A 20863-nucleotide genomic window follows, 5' to 3' on the forward strand; every position below is an offset into this window, starting at 1 on the left:
TTCTGGGTGACTAAAAGGACACAAATCTTAAATTACATACTTAGATAAGCTTTGTATAAATGTTTTATTGTTGTTGTCTCAATATTAGGATAGCTATCTCTGTAAATTCGTCTGGCGATGTGGCGCTGTAGTTTTTACTGCTTTATATCTAGCTGAGATAACACCTTGTCCTTAGGATGCACATGTACGCCGTGAACCTATGATTCAGTTTACCAGCATGTGAAAAGTGCACTGTTGCTGTGTTGAGAGTTTAAATCAAGACTGTATATCAACTTTTTACCCAGCCTAAAAATAATTGTACATTAAGAAAAAAAGTACTAATAGCAAAATGAATCATTTGAATCCATGTTTTATTACCTTGCCAGAAATCTTTAAAATATTCTTTTGAAAATTGTCAACTAAATCTGTTGTGGCCTTGCTTTAGCCCATTCACTTTAGGAGTAATATATAATATTATTGGGAAGGATCCTTTCTTGTATTATGAACAGTGTCTGAGATCATCAGTGCTGATACTGGGTTCATAAAAGAAGTAGTCTAGGATAATACAGTATTTGTTTACTGGTTAGTAAAATCACAGAATGAAAATATCAGAAAATCTTTTCAGATAGTATTAGTGTTCTGACAGTGTTAGTGTTAGACAAGACAAGCATTAAACTAAAATTCACTGAAACTGACCCCTTCAGTTGAAGCACACATGCTGTGTTCATGGCAGTACTACTCAAGCGCTTAAGCTGTGATGAGATACTTTGTTTCTGTAAAATGTCATTGTAATGAGTAAGGCAAAAGTAACTATCTTTTCTTTTTTTTTTTTTCTCTTTGGTGTCTGCATCTGGCAGGAAGCCTACTTTCTGCTAAAATTCTGTGGGAGAGGAATTATATAAGAAGATATTTATTTTTAATTGCAGTTGTCACATTAAGCTGCAGTGTTACTCACCAGGCAAGAAAAGTATTAGATAATGTGTATAAAAAGTAGAAAATTTTGTTTTAATTTCTCAAGATGTTCTATTTAATTTCTTTCCAGAATGGCCAGGATGTACCTTCTGTCTTGAATATTGATGGAATTTAGAAATTTGTTCTGTTTTCACACAGCTGCTTACATAACACGTTACCATTTTTTCCCCTCTGGATTCTTTGTTGTTCTGGTTGTTCGCTTGCGCATCCGTCTTTACTCAGACCTGCCTAGTCAGCCTTTCTGCTTTTATAAGGAAGTTTTTGCTTCTGTCCAAGAAGAACCTGTTGAAAATATGTACATCTTCAATGCATGGATAGTGCTGCTGCACCACAGAAAGGCTTATTTCTTTAAGAAAAAATAGCTAATTCAGGGTTTTCCTAAAATTGCCTAAACTTACTGAAGTTGTAATCAGTGTCTTAAAGGAGAAAAGACAGACATGAGAAGAAGTTCATTGGTATTTTAATAGCATGGTGTATGGAATGTTTTAAAGTGTTTGCTTGCAATTGTTCTATAGGAAAGATTTGGATGGGTAAATCAAATATAGGGACTGATGTGAATTAATAAACACATAAGAATAAAAACTTTAGGAGGACTAGAGGTTTTTTTTCCCAGCCTAGGCTTCCACTTACTTAATACCACACAGCTGTGTGGTAAAGTGTGCCCACTTCTGCAGATCTTTTATGGGTTTCTTGTGATAAATAATTTTTCTCAACTACTGTGGTCTTCAAGAAGCAAGTGAGAATTTCTGATTTGCTAAATGTTTGGCAGAAGGAGGAAAAAGTTGTCTACTTCTCATAGAGAAGGCCAGTTGGCAAATACAGTAAAAATGCTTTGGCTGTTCAGGTATTTGCTGGGCTATCAGCAGTGTAAAAGCTGAATGTCCCTTTGAACACAAATGGGCAAATGGAGTATGTATTGAACACTTTTTTTTCCACTCTGTAAGTAATGCAAGAATTACTTTTTTTGTCTTTTCTGCAGGCCTAATTTTCTTGCTAATTGCTACAGGGAAGTCAGGTTAAGGAAGCTAGTATTGAATTTTCTTTTGAAGGCAATAGTTATACTTGCCATTTCTAGAGCATTCTGTTCTAAACCTGAGCTACTGCCAAGAAAACTGTCCTCTGCTGCAATGAGTGTACTTTTGCTGGTTTTCTTTTGATTGTTCCTGTGGAATATGCTTTCTTGTGCGCTGAGTCCTTCAGCTAGCAGTATGTTTCTAGACAGTTTGGAAGAGGACAGTGAAAATCCTTGGTGTTGAAAGCCATTTTGAAGTTGCTGTGGTACCAGTGGAACTGAGTGCTGCAAAGGTGGGTCAGCACTGGAGTACAGCAATTTGTTGGAGTGGCACAAGGAGGCTGATTGGTGTGGCCAAACCATAGCACTTCAGTACAGAGATGACCTTCCTGCAGCTAGATAAAAGGAAATGTTCTTGAGTAGCTTTTGCTGTTTGAAGTGCCCGGTTAGATATCACTGTGCCAACAGCCTAAATTGTAGCTTTGAGCAGCTTTAAGTGCCTTGGATAGGCTTGTGTAGCAAATAGCAGTAGAAAGGCTGCAGTGTCAAAGATCCCAGCAGCAGCCTCAGCCTTGCTCAGCTCTGGGGTTGCTGCCCAAAGCCTGCTCCTGCCTGCAGCTTGACCTGCCTGTCACTGAGGGTGTTTCAGCCAGAGCAGGAGCAGAACACCTGGTGCCGTATCTGTGCCCTGACAAGGTTACTATCACAGACTCAAGTGCTTTGTTTGGATATTGGGTGACTGAGCCCTGCCACCTGTCTGGAGTTACTGCAGGCCAGCTCTGGGGTTTCTCAGTGTGAAAAAACTTGCAAATATTCATTTGCTTCTTCCCAGTTCAAAGGATTTTGTGCATTTAACTGTATTTGTTCAAGGGAGAAGCGGAAGTACCTGGATTCTCATGGTGGCTCTAGCATAGTGAGAAGCAGGAATAATAGTCTTTTTCTTTATTCTCTAAGAGAGCCTGAAGGATTTGGAAAGCTGATGGTGTCATCTCAGAGAGTATCTTGCTAGCTTGTTAAAATTGGATGGATTTGATTATTTCAGGCAAAAGCATAAGATGAAGTAGCAGATATACTGCTGAAATTTTATAGTGTACCATGAAATGACAGTTGTTCTTGAAAATAAAAGTTTTCCCCAGTCAGTCAAGGTGTAGCATAAAAACTGCAGGAAGTTTTGATAATGGTTGAAGTATAGGCAGAGAAAGCTATGTTGGAAATGTATTTTTAGAAGAAATAAAAACCACAGTTAAAACCTTGGATAATTTATGGGCAAACTGGGCAGAAACTGCCTACCATTAGGCTTGGATTTGCTATCTTTTTTGTTTTCTGGTATGAATGGGTCCTAGTATTTTTCGTAATGCCAGAAAACCCTGTATAAGATGCTAACCTTCACAGTGTAAGTTAGGAACTGACTGTAGCGGGAAGGATGAGACAGTAACTGGCATTACTACAGACATTGCTATTTTCCATAGTACAGCAGTTGAACTATAAAATACTTTTCCTAGACTTCTGAATGTGACTTTTCCAAATGAAGGCAAAAGAGGAGCAGTCATTTAAAAGACAAATCCAAAAAGTTTTGTCTTTTTTAGGTTTTAGCAAGAGAACTTCTGAAGTTTCTATGTGGCTACTTAAAATTACGAAGGAGGAGCTAGGGCATGGGTAGTGAAGTTTATTTTCCTATTCTCTCAGGTAACTTTAAAAATTTTTGTAAAAAGAAGTAGCAATTCATTAGTAATTAGCATCTTTAAAGTTTCTTAGGTGTTTCCTTCAAACCTACAGAACGTACAAATAATGTTCTCGATTTGGCAGCGAAAGTTCAATAATCTTTTTCCCTTGTAAAACTGATGTTTATTGCCACTGAGATATTCCATTTGTTTGGTCTCTCACATACAGTTCTCCATTTGAACTGGTGTTGGTGTTACCCCCGGTAGGCTTATTCATCCAGCTCCAGTCTCACGGGAGTGCAGCTGGACAGTGTTTCCTTCTGTCTGTGGTGTGCGTGCTGCTCATCATCCTCTTCCAGCACTTCCTGTGGTTATGTATGACTGTACTTCTTTTGCTGTTTCCTGTGCCTAGCACATGGAAATGGTCACCAGATTATGCAGTCTGTTTTGGAGGGAAAATTCCTGTTCTGTTGAAAATGGAGGGTTTATAGTATGCATTCCTTTAGCTGTGCCACTAAGTTGCATTTTATTTCCTTTGAGGATTAGGATCAGGAAGTCGTTTCCGGGTGTCACCACCTGGCTGCGAGTCCTCCCAGAAGTTCAAGTTGGATAGTTTGGTACAGGATGTTCCTCTGAGTTGGATGTGTGCCTTCCTACCTTGAAGCTACCCATTACTCATGCCTGTTGGCTTGCAGTGGCCTGGCCATACTGATGAGTGTCCTTATAATTTACTGTGGGTGCTTTTACAGAAGGTTCATTTGAACTGCAGCTTGCATACCATTGTAAATTTTTTTTTTCCTCCCTGTCAAAGTAATACCTGCTTGAGAGTTGTGTGTTAATTATGACAGCTTCTTGTTGTTCTTTGTAATTTTTTAGTATTGAATTAATTTATATGTGGTTAAAGTCTTGTATGTCAGGCCCTTGTTTCTAGGCAGGATGAATTTCTTCTTGCATCCTTCTTACTTGCTTTCAAAGTAAAGGATTTTTTGGCTGCATTTCAGGAAATTGTTGCCACTTTACAAAGAATGAGATGATGAAAATTGTCTTAAGCTCTTAAGGAAGCATGTAAAGTGTTGGTGCTTTCTGTGAAAGGGTTTGAGATACTTTTAAATGTGCTTTAAAGGGCAAAATTACCCTTTAAAACAACCAGTGCATCTAGTTCAAAACTTTACTTGATGCATATATTCCCAAGAAGGCCATGCAAGAATATGGGTCTTCATAACATAAACTTGCCTTCTAGGTTTTTAAATGATTTATTTTCTTTTTGATATTATTATTGTCCTTGTTATTCTTGTTTCTAAAGTTCAGACTCCTCATCGCTTTTCTGCATTTGTGCTGTAATTTCATGCTACGAATGCTCTCATTTAGTAACTTTTCATTAACTTCCTTTTTCATGGTATGCACTATTTTGTTTTTGGTTGTTTTGCTGAGAAGACAGTAGTACTATATTCTGTTCCCCTGTGGAAAAAAAAAACCAAAACTATACATATAATAGATACTTGTGAATAAATCCATGGCTAAGGAAATGTTTTCTGAAGCATTATTTTTTTCTCTTTTCCTTTTAGTTCCCGGAATGGATGGTGGTGGGTTAGCTGATGCTAATCTAACAGATTCATACTTTAGCACCAGCTTCATTGGCGTTAATGGATTTGGAAGTCCTGCTGAAACGAAGTATCCCATGATGCAGGTAATAGCAGTGATTTGTATAATGTTTCATTAGTTCTGGCTGGTGTTACACCAAAAAGGGAAAAGTGTTCAAGAGGCAGGACAAATGGAGTCTTCTGGAATGTATCATCTTGTATGATATACAGAGTATATAATCACTTTAATTTTGCAAATGGAAATGAAGCAGTATTATTTTAAATTAACAGTATTATTTTAAGTTAATCTGTTTTTATTTGCACTTACCTGAGCTGTTGTATTGAGCTTTGCTGCATACATTAGTTCTGTGTTAGGTTTCTTTTCTGAATGTGACTTTCTAGATTTCCTTTTAGGCTCATAGCTTTTGATAGCCTTTTGCTAAATATATAAAATTCAGGTTTTGAAACTTTTCAAAGATACAAAGTCACTGAAGGAAAATGTGAACTGTCAAACCTGAAATTACTAGGCAAAACTTTCAGAATTTGTCAACTCAGACTCTGGTGGTGGTATGCTGAATTCATATTTAAATCTTCTGAAATGTTTCCTTGTATTTATAGTATTCTGTAGAGGTTGGCATAGGAACTCCCATGAGGTGGAATTTATTGTGTAGGTAGTATTGTGGAAAATTTGCAACAAAAGTCTGTCATATTTAAAACCTAAATGAGTGTCTACTGAATTAACACATGAGGTATTACAATAACTCCCTCGAAGTGCTATGCACTTTGAAAAAAGTACAGTCCCTGAAAGAAGATGGTCTGTCCTGTAGTAAACAAAGCAACTTGTGGTAAATGAGAGAGTACGAGTCAAACAGTTCACACTGAGTCCTGACAACAACTCTCTTCTTTTATATCGAGGAAACTCTCCTTGTGAGGTTACTTTGATCTCAATTGTGGCTGTATAATGGATTGAAAAATAACTCAGCAAAAGGTGGGAATTAATTAGGTGTGTTCTTTTTTTTTCCTTTTGTTTGGTTGGTTGTTTGTTTTTTTTACTGCATGTTTTCAAGGAGGCTGGATTTTCTTATTCGACAGAATTGCAGAAGTATGGAAATGTTTTCTTGACAGTTATGCATGATTTAAAAAGAACAATTTTAACCTCTGATTCCAAAGTGCACTATTGAAGCTGGCAGTTACAAATTTTTGTATAACCGAGGTCTTATAATTTTAACACCAAGTCATTATGTTTTGTATCCTTAAACTCTATTCTACAGAAACACTAGTGTCTTTCTAAACACTAGTTTTTAGTTACAACTGTTTCTTCTAGAAAGACAGACATGCAAGTAAGGCATGCATCTAACATGAATGCTCATAGGATTTTGAAATACTTTACTAATGCCTGAGATTACAGTCAAGGCATTATTGTTTCTCTTTGAGAAGAAATCAATGTGCTTTTTGCCCATTGGAGGATAAGGAAAATTACTTTGGAAGTAGGTTTTTATTAGTGTTGAGAATGTGCTTACAGGCATCAAACTACAGGTTGAAAAACATTCCTGTATTGATTGTTTTTCCTTTGAATCATGTAATTTAAGTTCTTGTTTACATAGGTAATGCTGTCTGTTTTGATTTTGTGTCAGCTTCTAGGTTAAGTACATACTGATAGTTTAGCCACGTGGAATGAGATTTTCTGTGTCATTCAGCCCTGTGGAGAACAAGGCAATGGAGAAATTTTAGCGGGTTTGACTTGAAAGAATACTAGTCCTTTATGATTTGGAATAGAGACTTTGAATCTGGTAGATTGGTTAGTGTGTCAAGGATATACCTCTTGCTTGCTTTCTCTGAAAATTTGCACAGATTTTGTCAATTGATTAAACCTTTGCAGAACTGGTTTATATGGACCCACTGGAGACTTCTTAGATGTTAAATAATTTCCCAAAGACGTAGTCTGCACTGGCAAGTTCTAGCTTGAGTACATTTTTGTAGTTGCAGCTCTGGCATAATCTAGGCCTTGACTGAACTCAGTGCAGGAACACTGTCAAGTTCATTTCCCTCTTACATTTTCTTCCTCTTCAGACTAAAGCAACATGGAAATGGATCTATATTTAATGAAAGAGCTGTATCTGTGTTAATTAGAGCAGAGGGGTGGGTAAAGGAAAAGAAACTTATGCTGTGGGCTTAGAGAAGCTGAGCTGAAGATAAGTAAAGAAGAAACCAGGAAAGATTGAGCAAAGGAACTGAAGCAGAGAGGAGATCGTGGTGGGACATTCACAGAATGGGGACTGGAATGGTATAAATACAATACACAGAAACTGAAAACAAACTTTCATAATGTAAAGACTGGACAAAGTAGGGTGGGAAGAACAAACCCGTGTTCCTATTTCTCTCCAGGTTCTTAAATCAAACTAAAGATGCTAAAACTTTAGTGTTCTGCCATCAATGAAACACGAGATGTCTTCTGTAAAATATTTAATGAACTCTCAGTTTTACTTTTGCAGATGGAAACATCGGTTCCATCTGAGTTACTTTGTCATCTGTGGTGAATCTGTGTAGTTCACAAATAAATGCATCAGTGATGCAATGAGGCAAGCTCTTCTTCTAGTTTTTTAAAGCTGGGAAATTGCACAAACATGCAAAAACCACACTAATAGCAAAACAGTAGTAAGTAAGCAAGATGTTAAGAAATGGTAAGTTTAGGTTGCCAGTGCAGCCTTGAGGTTATATTTAGAGTAGTATTTCTCATAATGTTGTGTAATTTTTTTTCAGTGGGAAAATTATCAGTGGGACTTGCTCAGAACACAAGATGTGTGGTACAGCCACGTGTATTGAGCGTCTGTTTGATATTTGATAAATGTTCATCATATGGTTCTGTGCTTTATTCCTGCATGCTGTTTGCATCCTTGTGAAGACTCTTAGTTGGCAGTGCACTTTTGGGTACAGTTACAATTATTCCATTAAACTTCATGCAGTGCTTTCTGTATGAAACAGAAAAGTAGCCTACATTGTATGGATGCATAGGATAGAAAAGGATGGCAATTAAACAAACAATACCGCAGCAGTGCTGACAAACAAGAGACCTGAGGTTTTGAAACTAATCTTTACAGTTGGAAGGTCAAGAATGGAACTAATGACCACCAGTAAAATACTTGGTTCAAGTTGCTTAACTGATCTCACTCTAGCAAGGATAGTAAAAAAGTCAGTCTCTTCAGGGTATTGCTCATTTCTGTTACCATGAAATAATCTTTCTGCTGTTCTTGTTTTATTCACTACATAATCGTCAGGTATTCAACTGATGAGTTGTCCTGACTATTCCTATCTAATCTCCAGAATGTGTTAGTCATGTGTAGGTCATAAAGCAGGTTTGTTGAAAAGAGTATGTGGTTGCATATGTTTGGGTTATCATAATGCATATATAATGGAACCAGACTGCATCAAGCAAAGCTATATCACAGTTTGCAATTACCACATTTTTGTGTGCAATGCCTGAGCTCTAGGACTCAGTGTTAAGTAAGCTGCAAAAGGGAGGAAAGTGGATTATATCATGATGAATTTGGAGTGGATGTGCTGCTTTGACCATAAATAATGCAGATGAATAGTTGTCAACATTTCTGTAGAATGGCTGTTTCTGACTTTCAGATTTCATTTATATCTGTGGAAGAATATTTTACAAGATCTTGAACATATTGTTGGGCTTACGTTAGTGATGAAGATGCAGTTAGTGGCAATACTCACTTTGCAGTGGGGAAAACAGAGTAAAAGTATGTGGTACAGCTCATAAGAGGCAGGATTTTTGAAGTGGCTGTAATTCTTCCTTTTTCTTCCTTTCTGAAAAATACCTCTTTGCCTCCTCTTACTTCCAAGGATTTTGCTGTTGGTCAACAATTCATTGCCCCCATCATCTTCTGTTGTTACTTAGTTTCCTATTGACTAATAGTCTTCTGTCCTCATTAGTTTGTGTTTTTCCATAAGACAGTGTGTTTCACATGTCTTTTCTTCCCTGAATCTGCATATGCTTTCACACACTATATTAACAGTTTTGTTTTCCATCTTATCAAAGCACTTTTTTTCTGTTTTCCCCTTCTCTTAGTAATACTGACTGCAGAGCAAGCCTGTGCAACACATGGTCCACAGGCTGCATGCTGTCCTCAAAACTGTTTTTTTTTCTTTTTGCCATAGCAGCAGCTGCCAAGAGACAGTCAGAGGTGTGGTTCAAAAAGCAGCTCACTGCTTTTGGCTTTCCCAGCAGTGAAGAGGCAGGAGCTGGCTGGCTGGGATGCCTCTAATGCTTGGCTGTTTGCTCAGTGCATGCCACTTGGTTGGCTGGTATCACTGTTCTCTGGCACTAGTGCTGCCCTTTGACTGACTCGACCAAAGATGCAGGTGGTGTGGAAAGAGGCTTTAATAATATCGTGTTGGGCTGTTCAAAGGGTATTATAGCAGGATGAGGCAGAGAAGCATCTTGATGTTAAAACTTTTAACATTGTATTAGAACTGAGCAGCTTGGTTGTAAGAGCATAAAACAGTAGAAGGTGCCTTCATCCATGTTGCTTCACAGGAGTCTGGTTTTCTTTATTTTGATGGGATGAGATTTATAACTGTGTGGATTCCATTGGACTGCAGGTTACGTAGAAAGGAAGAATCTTAAGTTCTCAGTAAATCATCCTAATTGAAATAGGAAGGGAGTAAAAGTCTTCAGCATTAAAATTGGCAAGGCCAAGCAATGGAGAAGAATTGGTTTTGCTTGCTTTCACCATGCAAATGTTGGTGTACTAAGCATTCTTGAATAGCCTGAGAAGTAGCAACCATGCTTACTTCAAAGCCTTGCAGCTGAATAAACACAAAGACCTTTGTTGCCATTGCTGCATCTGCCAACAGTCAAGTACAAAAACTCTCCTTATGGCACAGAAGCTTGTAAATGTCTTCAGTTCTTAACTCTTGTGAACTGAGTGAAACTACAGATGTGCTATTTTAAGTATAAAATTATGCTGTTGTTTTCATAATGATTTCTGAAGAAATCCAGTTGCTTTGGTTTCAGCAGTTGAGTGGGTCATTCTGTAGATGGTGTCACATGTGCTAACTGTCAAAGACAGGTTTTAGATTGTTTAAAAAGAAAAGCAAAAGATATCACCCTGTATAGGTCACAGAATCTGACAACTAAACAATGTTGTAGCCAAACAAATAAATCTTAATCTTTTGCAGAATGACTATTTGAACTCAAATCAACATTATTCTGAAAATTATAAAGAAATATTCTGAAATACAGTCCCAGTAAAACAGTAGCAAGATGAAGAGACTAGATTGTGACATACTGCAAAATATTTTGAGATGGTATGCTTAGCATTGTGGAATGACCATTAGGAAAATCCTTACTTTTTCAGGGTTAGGGCATGGAATATAGAGAAAAAAAGGAGTAAATATAATCTCTTACATATTTTGGAGAAAAGAAATGGCAGAGAAAAAAAAGGAAAACCAGTCACTTCAAGATAAGTCTTATAAGCTATGTAAAACTAGATCTAATTGTCTGCATCAAAGTTTTATTCATGCTTTATCTTGATGAGAACTTTGTAATGTACACTTGAGGGAGATGAAAGTAAAGCAAACTTGCCTTAAGTGCAGCTATAATCTTGGGGTTTGTTACTGAGTATTGAAGGGTGGAGGCAAGGTGGTGTGTTCCTTTTAGAAGGTGGGAATGTTTGTTGTCACATTTTTTTTCTTAGCACACTGCACAGAGGAAGTGGACTGCTTGCAGTAGAACATTGCTCAAAGGTCAAGGGTGGTGATCCTTCCCTTCTGTCCAGCAGTGGTGAATGTGAATTGCTGGGCTTCTCAGTACATTAGAGACAGGGATACACTGAAAAGAGTCCAGTGGAGGGTCACAAAGAAGACGTGGGTACTGGAGCATCCCTCCTGTGAGGAAAAGCTAAAACAGAAACAACTTATAAATTCCTTTAAAGGGAGAGGGGCAGGACGTATGCCAGCCATCCTAGTTGAATTTTGAGTACTGTTTAAAGAACCTCAGCAAATCATAGCAATAGGCAGGTAGAGAAAAGAAGTTTGTGGAACTGAGTGTTTTACTTGGTTATCAGAAAGTTGTCTTTCTATGTTAACTTGCACATGGTGAAAGCCCTGATGTAGTAAAACAGTCTGAAGTTCTCATATGTGTGTGCTTTCATTCTCTGTCAGCCTTAATATTTAATTTTCTTCCTTGTTAATGGTTGATTTTGGCTTTCTGGAGCTTTCATCCCTTGGGCTTGAGGTGCTTGCAATCTTCTTGAAATTGAGTTTGTATGAAAAATAGTTCAGTGTCATTAGAAGAGGTTGATAAGTGTTATTTAAAATCAAAGCTGCCTTCAGGAAAACACAACAAACAGCACTTGTGTGTCTTCTAATTATTTTTTTTTTTCTTTCAAGACCTTTTCGGTAAAAATCACATACAGGAGTAGCCTTCATTAAGATTAAATGCATTTGGGTGGTGGCAGAAATCTTAATATTAAAACAGTTTTAAAAGCCTTTACTGATTACATGCAGGTCTTCTATGAATAATGTTAAGGTAAGAAGCTTGTGCATTTGTAGTAAAAGTGAGCAAAATGAAAAATTCATGAATTTGGTGGAGGTTTCTAAGTATTCAAGGCACAGGTTACAGGCAGTTGTTAAGGCAAGGGCTGCCCAAGCTTTGGTTTTTAGGAATCCTGGTGTGTATGTTTGCACCTTGAATGGGAACTTGACTTTGTAAAAGCACAGCTGATATTCACAGGTTTGGGTTGCACTGTGCTTTCAGAATCCAGAACAATATGCTCTGTTGCAGTCAGCCTTGTGTGCACTGTGTGTTCTCAGTGATTGTGTCAGCGCTGGTTTTCATCATTGCAGGCTCCTGTTCCCATTGAAAGTCTGTTGGTTGAATATTTAACTCCTGTACCTGAGGATGGTGAATATTGATGGAATAAAAGTACTTTTTTCCATGTTTAACCTATGCGTTTAACCAGTTTTGATACCAACACAGTTTTCAATATCATATTTATTCCTGTTTCAAGAAATCATGACCTTTTGCATTAAAATTATTATTAAATCTGGTATTATAAGTGGACATTAATACTATTTTCATCTTTACCTGCACAAATCTTGTGTAAATCTGAAAGGTTCCCTTTAGGAAATTTCTTCTTAAACCCCTTTGTTTTATGAGGATCAGTGTGGATGCCTCAAATGCCACAAAAACCATGCATAATAGGGATGCTTTTAAAATATTTGTGACAAACTATTCAACTTCTTTCTATTGCTTAGGAAGGGAATGTGATATATGATTACTTGAGCTACTATAATCCAGAAATGATTTTGGTGTATGTTTATTCTTATATTGATTGTGAGCAATTGGATGAGCATTCTTGAATTTGGACAAAGTTTGCCAATTTAGTGTGCGTCTCTCAAAGCAGTCCCTTGTTTTGTAAAAATAAATTGACTTTGTTTCACTAGACCCATGCCTTTTGTGTATAGAGTCTCACTTAGGCAGTTAGTGATATATATATATATATTGTGTGAGGTCAGTATGCTTAGAAAAGAGACAGGTGACATCAAAATAAGGAAGGAGCACATAGCAAGCAAACAGCTTGCTTGAAGTCTTGAAAGAATTGCAGATTTATGTGCTATTTACATGTTGTAAGCATTCCACATAAGAGCTACTTTACACCATCTATTCTTTTAGATACAGGTTTTAAAAGCAGCAGCTCCTGGTGGTGTTTGTGGTGCTCTGAAAACTGCAAGTGAAGGGAGTCTTGAATTGCAGTAGGATTACAGTTCTACCATATTGGATAGCACTCCCACTTCTATTGGTTGTCCTCTATTCTTACCAAAATTACTCCAGAATGTTGATCTTTGTGGTCAACAATTAGATGAAATGGCAGTTAAGTATAATATAGTAAGCTTCCTGCCCTTTGCCACCAACATTGAGACTTGCTATGGAGAAAAATAACTGTAAAGAGCAACTCCAAGTGACCAGTTCTGAGTCAGTGTCTAGACTACTAAATGAAACATGCCTGGAAACTTTCCTTGATGCTTAGGGCCAGCTGGCACAAAAGGGTCTGTTTGTGCTGGTGTGTGCTCACCCACTAAAGCAGAGCCTGCATGCAAACCGTCAATTTGAAGGGTTCGCAGACCTTTTCACTGCTGAATAGTGCCTGGAAATTGGCTGGGATACTCTGGGTTGATGTGTGCCAAAAGCATGCCAGGGAGTATTTTAACAAATTGGTGGTTGTCTCTTTCAGTGATCAAGAACACTTCCTGACCTTGCCTTCCTTCTCACACTTTTTCTTCCTGTTGGGAAGCTGGTGAAAGAAAGGTGAAAGAATAAGCAGGAGTAAGAAGACACACTTTAAAACTTCTCTGTGAAAGAAGCAGTAGCTCTTAGAGCAGTGCTGCTTCACTTTAGTCCGCTTTAGTCAGTTGCTAGCTGGTATCTCTAGAGGAATGCAAGAGAAGCAAGTGGAACCTAGGAGGAGTGTTAAAAGGGTTTCAGATGTCCTGCTGACTTTGAGGAATTGGATGTTTTGCTGAAAGGTCTCAAAAGGTTCTTTTGTTTTGAAAAAGAGTCTATCAAATACTTAAGTATTTTTCATTGGAGAAGTTTCATGTCGTGGTGATAGTATATTAAAGGGAGTAGTTGTTTCAGGAGTGCAGTGTGAAAGGCTGTTTTAAGGAGATAAGTAATTGTCTTATCTAATGTTTTCACAACATGCAGGAAGAGAACCATAGGCTTGGTAGGCCCTCCTCATTTAGAAGAAATTAAGATAGTGTTTCATTTGAATATACAGTAACTTTTGGTTTGCATTTATGTTGTGCAAAATCCTTTATTTACTAAACATTTTTGTCAATTACAAGTCTGTTTGCTTAGTGTATTTACTAAATGGGGAATGAGCACAGGTATCCTTGTGCTGTCCTTAAAACTTTCTAAAGGTCATCCCCAATGCCCTCAATCTGTTAAGACTTTATTTTACATGAACACTTTCATCTTTTATTTTTACAGAGGATGACAAATAGCAGCAGCTCCCCTAGCCTTCTCAATGACAGTGCCAAGCAGTATGCAGGCCATGGTAAGTATGTTTAAAGTAATATATATAAAAGCGTGTTGGAAAATTTGAGAGATTCACAAAACTGAGGCTTAAGGGAGTGTTACTTGTTCTTGGATTTTGAGATACAGCAAAACTTTATTTTTTAAAGATGATGGTGTAATGAACTCATGAATTTTTAGCCTTTTCTTTGCTGTGGGGGGAAAAACTTAGTCATTATCAGTCTTGTCACTTTAAGTGAAATGTTAGTTTGGATATCCACTGTAAAGCACAGTGGATATCCAAACTAAACTTAAGCATTTTTGTTGCTTCACCATAGTATCCCTTTTTGTGACGCTTCTTGGATAAGTTATTCCATGGGATTACTGTATAGGTGTTTTCTGTTAAATTTAGGGTGTGTGGATTTTGTAAAATGTCACATAACTGCTGATTTTTAATAGCTATTCAGTTTTGTCTTGCAGGCAGTACTTTGCCTCTTATTTTTTTCCTTGCTATAGGAACATGTTTTATATACATGATTTTCAGCTGAAGAAAATGTCTTGATAGTGGAGGCCTATGTACTCACTAAGTTATTGTGAAGGCTGTATTGAGCTTTTTATGTGCTATTCAGAATCACTACAGATTATTTCAGCTGTAGCTGTTAAATTAAGCTCTTTAAAGAAGAGGGTGCTGCTCCCTTATGGCAAGGACATACATTTAAAATAAATTTCTGCTTTGAGAATTGCTGTGTAAATTATGCTAGAACTCCATTTGCATGTCTGACCCTGCAGCTAGTCTACTTACTAGGGTTGTAGTTTTTTAAGCATGGTAGTAACTACTATAAAATGAACTTTCTTGAAAGTGAAAATTTGCAGGTATTTTCTTGTTTTTTCTTTCTAGTTTATTTTCAGTAGTCTTTGAGATTAACTCTGCTTCTTTTGACCCACTGAACAATTAGCTATTCAAGGCAGTGGAGGTCTCCAGTTCTAAATGCAGTCAGAGTTTGACTGTGACAGGCTAAATAGTAATGGTGATGCATGTCAAGGAGAGAAACCACACCAACTTTTAGAAACCATTTTAAATTTTGTCATATCTCAGATCCTTTGTCCTCTTTCTCCCTGGCTCTGCCAAGCAGTGTTTCATTTGTAGAATTGCCCTTTTAGGGAATATTTATTGTTGAACAAATGCAAGATAAATTCTCTGTTAAGAATTTATTGTTGAAGAAAGTGTTTCATCAAAACACCAATGTTTTCAGCTGGCAGTCATGTGCTAATTTGACAGTTTTAGCCATGTAGTTTGGAGTTTTAAGTTGCATCTGTGAATGTTACACAGTTTTTGATACTTCAACTCTGAAAAAGATGAATTGGAACAAAGAAAAAGCAATAAAAAGTTAATGTAATGTGGACTTCTGCTATCCTCGATTCTGATTTAAATTTGACGTGCAGAACAGTGACAGGACAAGCAAAATTCACATCATTATTTGTAAGATGTGTTGCACAGAAGATTGCTAATTTTAGGTAACTGGAGATCATAGAATCATAGGATCTTTTATGCTGGAAAAGACTTTTTAAGATCCAGTCCAACTGTTATCCCAGCGTTGCCAAGTGCACTGCTAAAGCTTTTGCTCAGTGCTACATTTACACAATGCCCCTAGGGATGGTGAGTCATGCACTTGCCCTGGGCAACCTCTTCCAATGCTTGTCAGGCCTTTCAGAGGATCTTCTGGTGAATTGGAAACATTATAATGTATCATCCACAGGGTTAAAAATGACATGCAAATGTAAGGAGCACTTTAGAACAGGTTTTCTGATCAGATGAAGGCTGTGAAATGTTAGGTGGCCTTTAAATAGTGTCAATAGCAATTAAACATACTGAATTCTGGTAATGAGCACCATTTCAATTAAGTAGTTGCACAGAATCTAACAAATGCTGGGAGTTTTAGCAGTGTGATTGCTAAACTTAGCTTTGTCAAAAGGATTTTTCCATACAGAAATAAGTTAAAAAGTATAACATTTTATTTAGTAGAGTATATATATGTAACACCTTGGTTTTACATTGGTTTTATAGATCCACTAACTTCACCAAATTCATCCTTGTTTAATGACTTTGCTGCCCTCAGCGTATCTCAAAGGAGGAAGGTAGGCAACAATTAAATCATAAGTAGCATATTTATGTATGAGTTGACAGGGAAGAAGATCTGGAATAACTTGAAATGCTGCATGAAATAAGGATAATTCTTCTGATGTTACTAGATTTATTTTAATGTGTTGCTGCTGATATAAATAAGATCTTACTACTTCATTTTTGCTACATCAGATCAGTCAGCTGTTGCAGATAAGAAATACTCCAGGCACTTGTAAACTGAAGTTTATAGAATATGAAACCCAGTATGTAGCCCATTGAATTTGAAAACAAATTATTTTTATTCTAGTAAGGGTCATGTAATCTGCAAGCCTTTATGGGAGCAAGATCAGAATACGTTAAGAATCAATTCTCCCATTTCTTTGTACATTATGATAGTAATTAACAGTTTGAAATGCATTTAGGTTAAAAGACACTGTTATCATTGGGAAGTGAGAGTTTGGGGGTTTTTTTCCGTCCCTCTAATTTGTATTGAGAAATCTTTCCTTTGCTGAGGGCTAGACAGCATCTTCAAACATCTTTGACCTGCAGCTGTGCAAGTTGTGGTGTTTTCCAGTTATGCACTCAGTGGCTGAAATAAGAGACAAAAATTTGATTATGTGAGAGTTTTGTCTCATTTTCATGAACTTATCAAAACCAGACATTATCTTATCCCAACCAATTAAGTTTTATTTTCACTGATGACTTTCATGTTCTCTACTATTAGCCACGTTATCCTGAGCTTTCATGTAGTAAATAATGAAAGCAAACTACATCAACATGTTCTGTATTATTCCTGCAGGTGAAGATTGCGCTTAAAGATAATTGCTATAGTTGGTCCATCACACTGGTTTTTAAATATAAATGGTGTTGCTGAACGTTAATTTTCTAATATTACAATGTCTCCAAACTACATGGAATATCTGCATTGCTCTTTTCCTTAATGCCAGTACAGTGTGCTGAGAGTTGGAAGTAAAGAACTATAAATGTGTTGCTTATCCACTTCCAAGGCTGGTAAAAATGAAAAAATAATTGTACATTCCTCCTTAACACAGGCATTGAGAGCCAATATATACACATATGTATGTATATACTTGGATGTAAATTTGTGCTTGTGTGCAAACCACATGCACCAAAGAAAATAAGCTGTCAAACAGAAGTATTGCAAGAATGACTGCTCTCTAAAAAGACTTCAAAGTTAAGCAGTACAAAGTGAAAAACAAACCAATTAATGTTTGCTTGTAAAGCACAAATACCTCAAAACTCAAATAGTGTTTCAGCCTGCTTTCTGACTTCATGTATTCTTTCCTCAAGAAAAATGAGCAAATTAAGGCGCTGGCTGCTAAAATAGTATTAAGAATAAGTTTTAGCTGTGAAATTGAATAACTTGGTTATTTTTTCTGGTTAGCATTTCAGCTATAACTGGCATTAATTTAAAGAGGTTTGTATTTTTCTTTGCATAATAATTTTTTTTTTGTTATGACTGCTATTTTGTAATGTATGCTTGTATTAAAGGTTGTTAAATACTAGTAATGGGGAAGTTTGGATAAAATACTATTTGAGCTGTGTAAATCTAGGCATCCAGGCTCCCTCTATTGTCAGCACAGGGAGATGAATAGTTTAAAGAAACATTTAGCTTTCTCTGAGAAAAATACTTTGGAAATGACCAGATGTTAATGATTGCTTTAAGTGGACAAAAATTGATTGCTAAAGTTATGAGAAATTAATAAGCTTTATGACTGACTTTTGCTGCCAGTCAATACATTGCAAGTAGTTACGATGTAGTTTTAAAATATTTTTAGTATTTTTATTACAATATCCAAATTGTCTGAAGTGATTTCCTTAAAAGCACTAAATGCTTGAGAACCAGGTATTTAAAACCTTGTGTGATTCCCCTCTACCCCATTAACTGGAGTTTGTTTGGAGCTTGAACAATGAGGTTTATTAGGCCAGTGCTTGGTGCCTGCTGTATAAAGGGAGCCTTGATGACTAGTTCAAATGTACATGTTTACAACATCTACTGTTTGAAAAAGTCTCCATTATCTTATTAAGAGCCCAAGTCTAAGGTTTTGTTTGTTCTGAACTAGCTGGCAAAACCAGCATTTCCTTCGTTTATCACTGACTTGGAGGACAGATATAATACAGTCTTGGTAAGTGAATAAAGAACAATTGCTTTCCTTTAAAAATATCACAATTCTAATTTGTAATATTTTGAAGTATTAAGTTATTTAGAACTATGTAAAAACTGCATGTTTGTGTTGTGTAAAACTGAACAGTTTCTGTAAAAGCATGTACTATGTAGTTCTGTTAAGCAAGTTTATTGATTGTCTCTGGATATTGCTGATCAATTTACACTGGCAGCCCTTTAATAATGGGCAAGCCATATGGAGAAATATTCACAATCAATAAAATACTAAACATAAGTTGATGATTGTAATTCTGAATATCCTTACTTTTTAATTGGACAGTATTTTTGAAGCTAGTTAGTATGACAGAGCTATTTAATTTGCTTTTCATTATTTGATATTTAGAACCATTCTACTTTCTGTTCAAAAAGTAAACATAGTCCTTGAATTTTTATGAACATTCTTGAGATAATTATCTCTTTTTAGAAGTTATTAAACTGCATTTCAATTTTAGATTTCAGGAAAGCTAAGATTACTGTTTAAAGACATTTTTATAGGATACTTAAAATGAAATCAAAGGAGCTAAGTATTTCAGTAGATTGAGCCTTGGTGGAGGTTCTGTCAACTGTAAAACCTTCTGGATTTACTGTCTGGTTATTGTAACTCCACATGCAGTAAGACAAGCAACCCTAAAGTGAATTTCCTATAAGAGATTTTTAGGTAAGTATTAATCTACAATGCACAAATAGGATTTGTGAAGCATGGAACAAAAGCTAGAGTTAGTAATAGACTAACACCCTTTCCCAAGAATAATGATGTCATGCTTTTTAAATTTTTTTTCTTTAAATACATGTTATGCTTGTTAAAAATACGGTGGCATTCTGAACTTGAACTTCTGGATGTTTTTCTCAAGTTGACTGTAGCCATTATCTAGAAAAGTGCTCCTCTCTAAACCTGAAATGATCTGTTTGGAAAAGTTCTGTCTTTCATTTTGGTGCTTCTGGTAAACAGTTCATAAAACTTGTGTGACATAACTGATCAGAATTTGCTATCAGGGACATGACAGGTTAATGCACTAAGACGAAAATATATTATGAAACTTTTGTTTAGAATTGTTCTGAGACTGTTGCCACCAATCCAGGCTAAAAGGTTCCTGTGCTTGTCACTGGTCAGCCTTACAGGATAGTGAAAAGCATTTACTTTTACATATTAATTTGTTTTTTCATACCTTCAATCCTCATGAAAACTGAACTCTTAAGAAAAGTTTCTAACACTGACTTATTTCCATTTCATTTTTTTAATTGTTCGGTCATACCTAGAGGAGGTCCATTAAGGTGAGAATAACTTCAGTTCACAGGCTGCAAGGGGTGAACTAATTGCTGAACTGAACAATTCTATAAACACAATTTTAATGCTGCTTTTTATGTATTTTCAAGAAATTTTTTTCTTGAATGCCTTCCATTGGTTTTAGGTGAGTAAAGACAAGGACAAAAACTCTAGATTGGAAAGGAAGGTATAAGAGAGATTGTCTGAAGTGAAGTTCACCCCAGACAGGGTGCAGCTGTTGAGCGCCATCTGTGGAGATTAACAGCAAGGGAGACTGACAGCAGACTTAATTAATTTACTTTGATCAGCAGAAATAAATGTGCATAGAAAATTATTTTAAGCAAAGACTACCTGTAAGCCTAGTACATAAGTGCAAGCGTTTTAAGGAGTATGAGAAGAGTTTTACTTCTCAAGTTAAAAGAAAACAATAAAGATAACTTCAGGTCCTGTGGATATTAAATTCTGAAGACTTAAACGGTTGCTATTTTATTTTTGAGTGTCCTGCCTCCCATCTAGTTTTGTTACCTGTTGGGAAACTGTATTTCTCTCCAGCTTCCTGTTTCCAGCTCTATCTTGACACCTCTAATACCTGATCATTATCTAGTTCAGTGGTGTTCATTGAAAAGCTGTATGTGTCATGTCTGGTCTTGCTGAATTTACTTTTAATGAAAATGTGTCGAGACAGTTTTCACCTTTCAGAGCCTCCTGCATACGATCTCAGAAGCACGAATCATGTTCTGATGAGTTGAGTGGTAATGATCAAGCATCATGTCACTGTGTTCTGAGACAGAATTATGGGTACACAGACTCTATAATGTACCTGGGCTAAATTTGTATTTCAAACCTAAATTTTTCCTTCTGGGCTTTATGCACCCATACTGCAATAATAAAACATGATAGTTGGTGCTGAAAACAGTTATTGCAGCAATGCAGAAGGACTACGTTTTATGAGAAGACTAATGAATGTTTGTAGGTAGTACTGTGCTCTAAAATGTTTTCCAAGGATATAATATAATGTAACCTGCTTTACATTTTTTTCCTGGAATAGTTAGTTATT

The 20863-nt window shown here is 36.5% G+C and overlaps 1 protein-coding gene across 5 annotated transcripts in view; it reads left to right on the forward strand.

The window, feature by feature from the left end:
* PAN3 (poly(A) specific ribonuclease subunit PAN3) overlaps nucleotides 1–20863 on the forward strand; it is an 80114-nt gene that overhangs the window by 8047 nt on the left and 51204 nt on the right. For all 5 annotated transcript variants that reach the window (XR_009485357.1, XM_059838803.1, XM_059838802.1 and 2 more), the window contains exons 2-5: nucleotides 5190–5311; nucleotides 14212–14278; nucleotides 16301–16371; nucleotides 18442–18504. Coding sequence is in view for 4 of the 5 variants with exons in the window: in XM_059838803.1 (XP_059694786.1) it covers nucleotides 5190–5311; nucleotides 14212–14278; nucleotides 16301–16371; nucleotides 18442–18504 (323 nt within the window). In the remaining variant the exon portion in view is untranslated. The remainder of the gene's footprint in view (nucleotides 1–5189; nucleotides 5312–14211; nucleotides 14279–16300; nucleotides 16372–18441; nucleotides 18505–20863) is intronic.

The sequence above is a fragment of the Haemorhous mexicanus genome, chromosome 2 (genome assembly GCF_027477595.1).
Source record: "Haemorhous mexicanus isolate bHaeMex1 chromosome 2, bHaeMex1.pri, whole genome shotgun sequence".
In the NCBI taxonomy this organism is placed as follows: Eukaryota; Metazoa; Chordata; class Aves; order Passeriformes; family Fringillidae; genus Haemorhous; species Haemorhous mexicanus.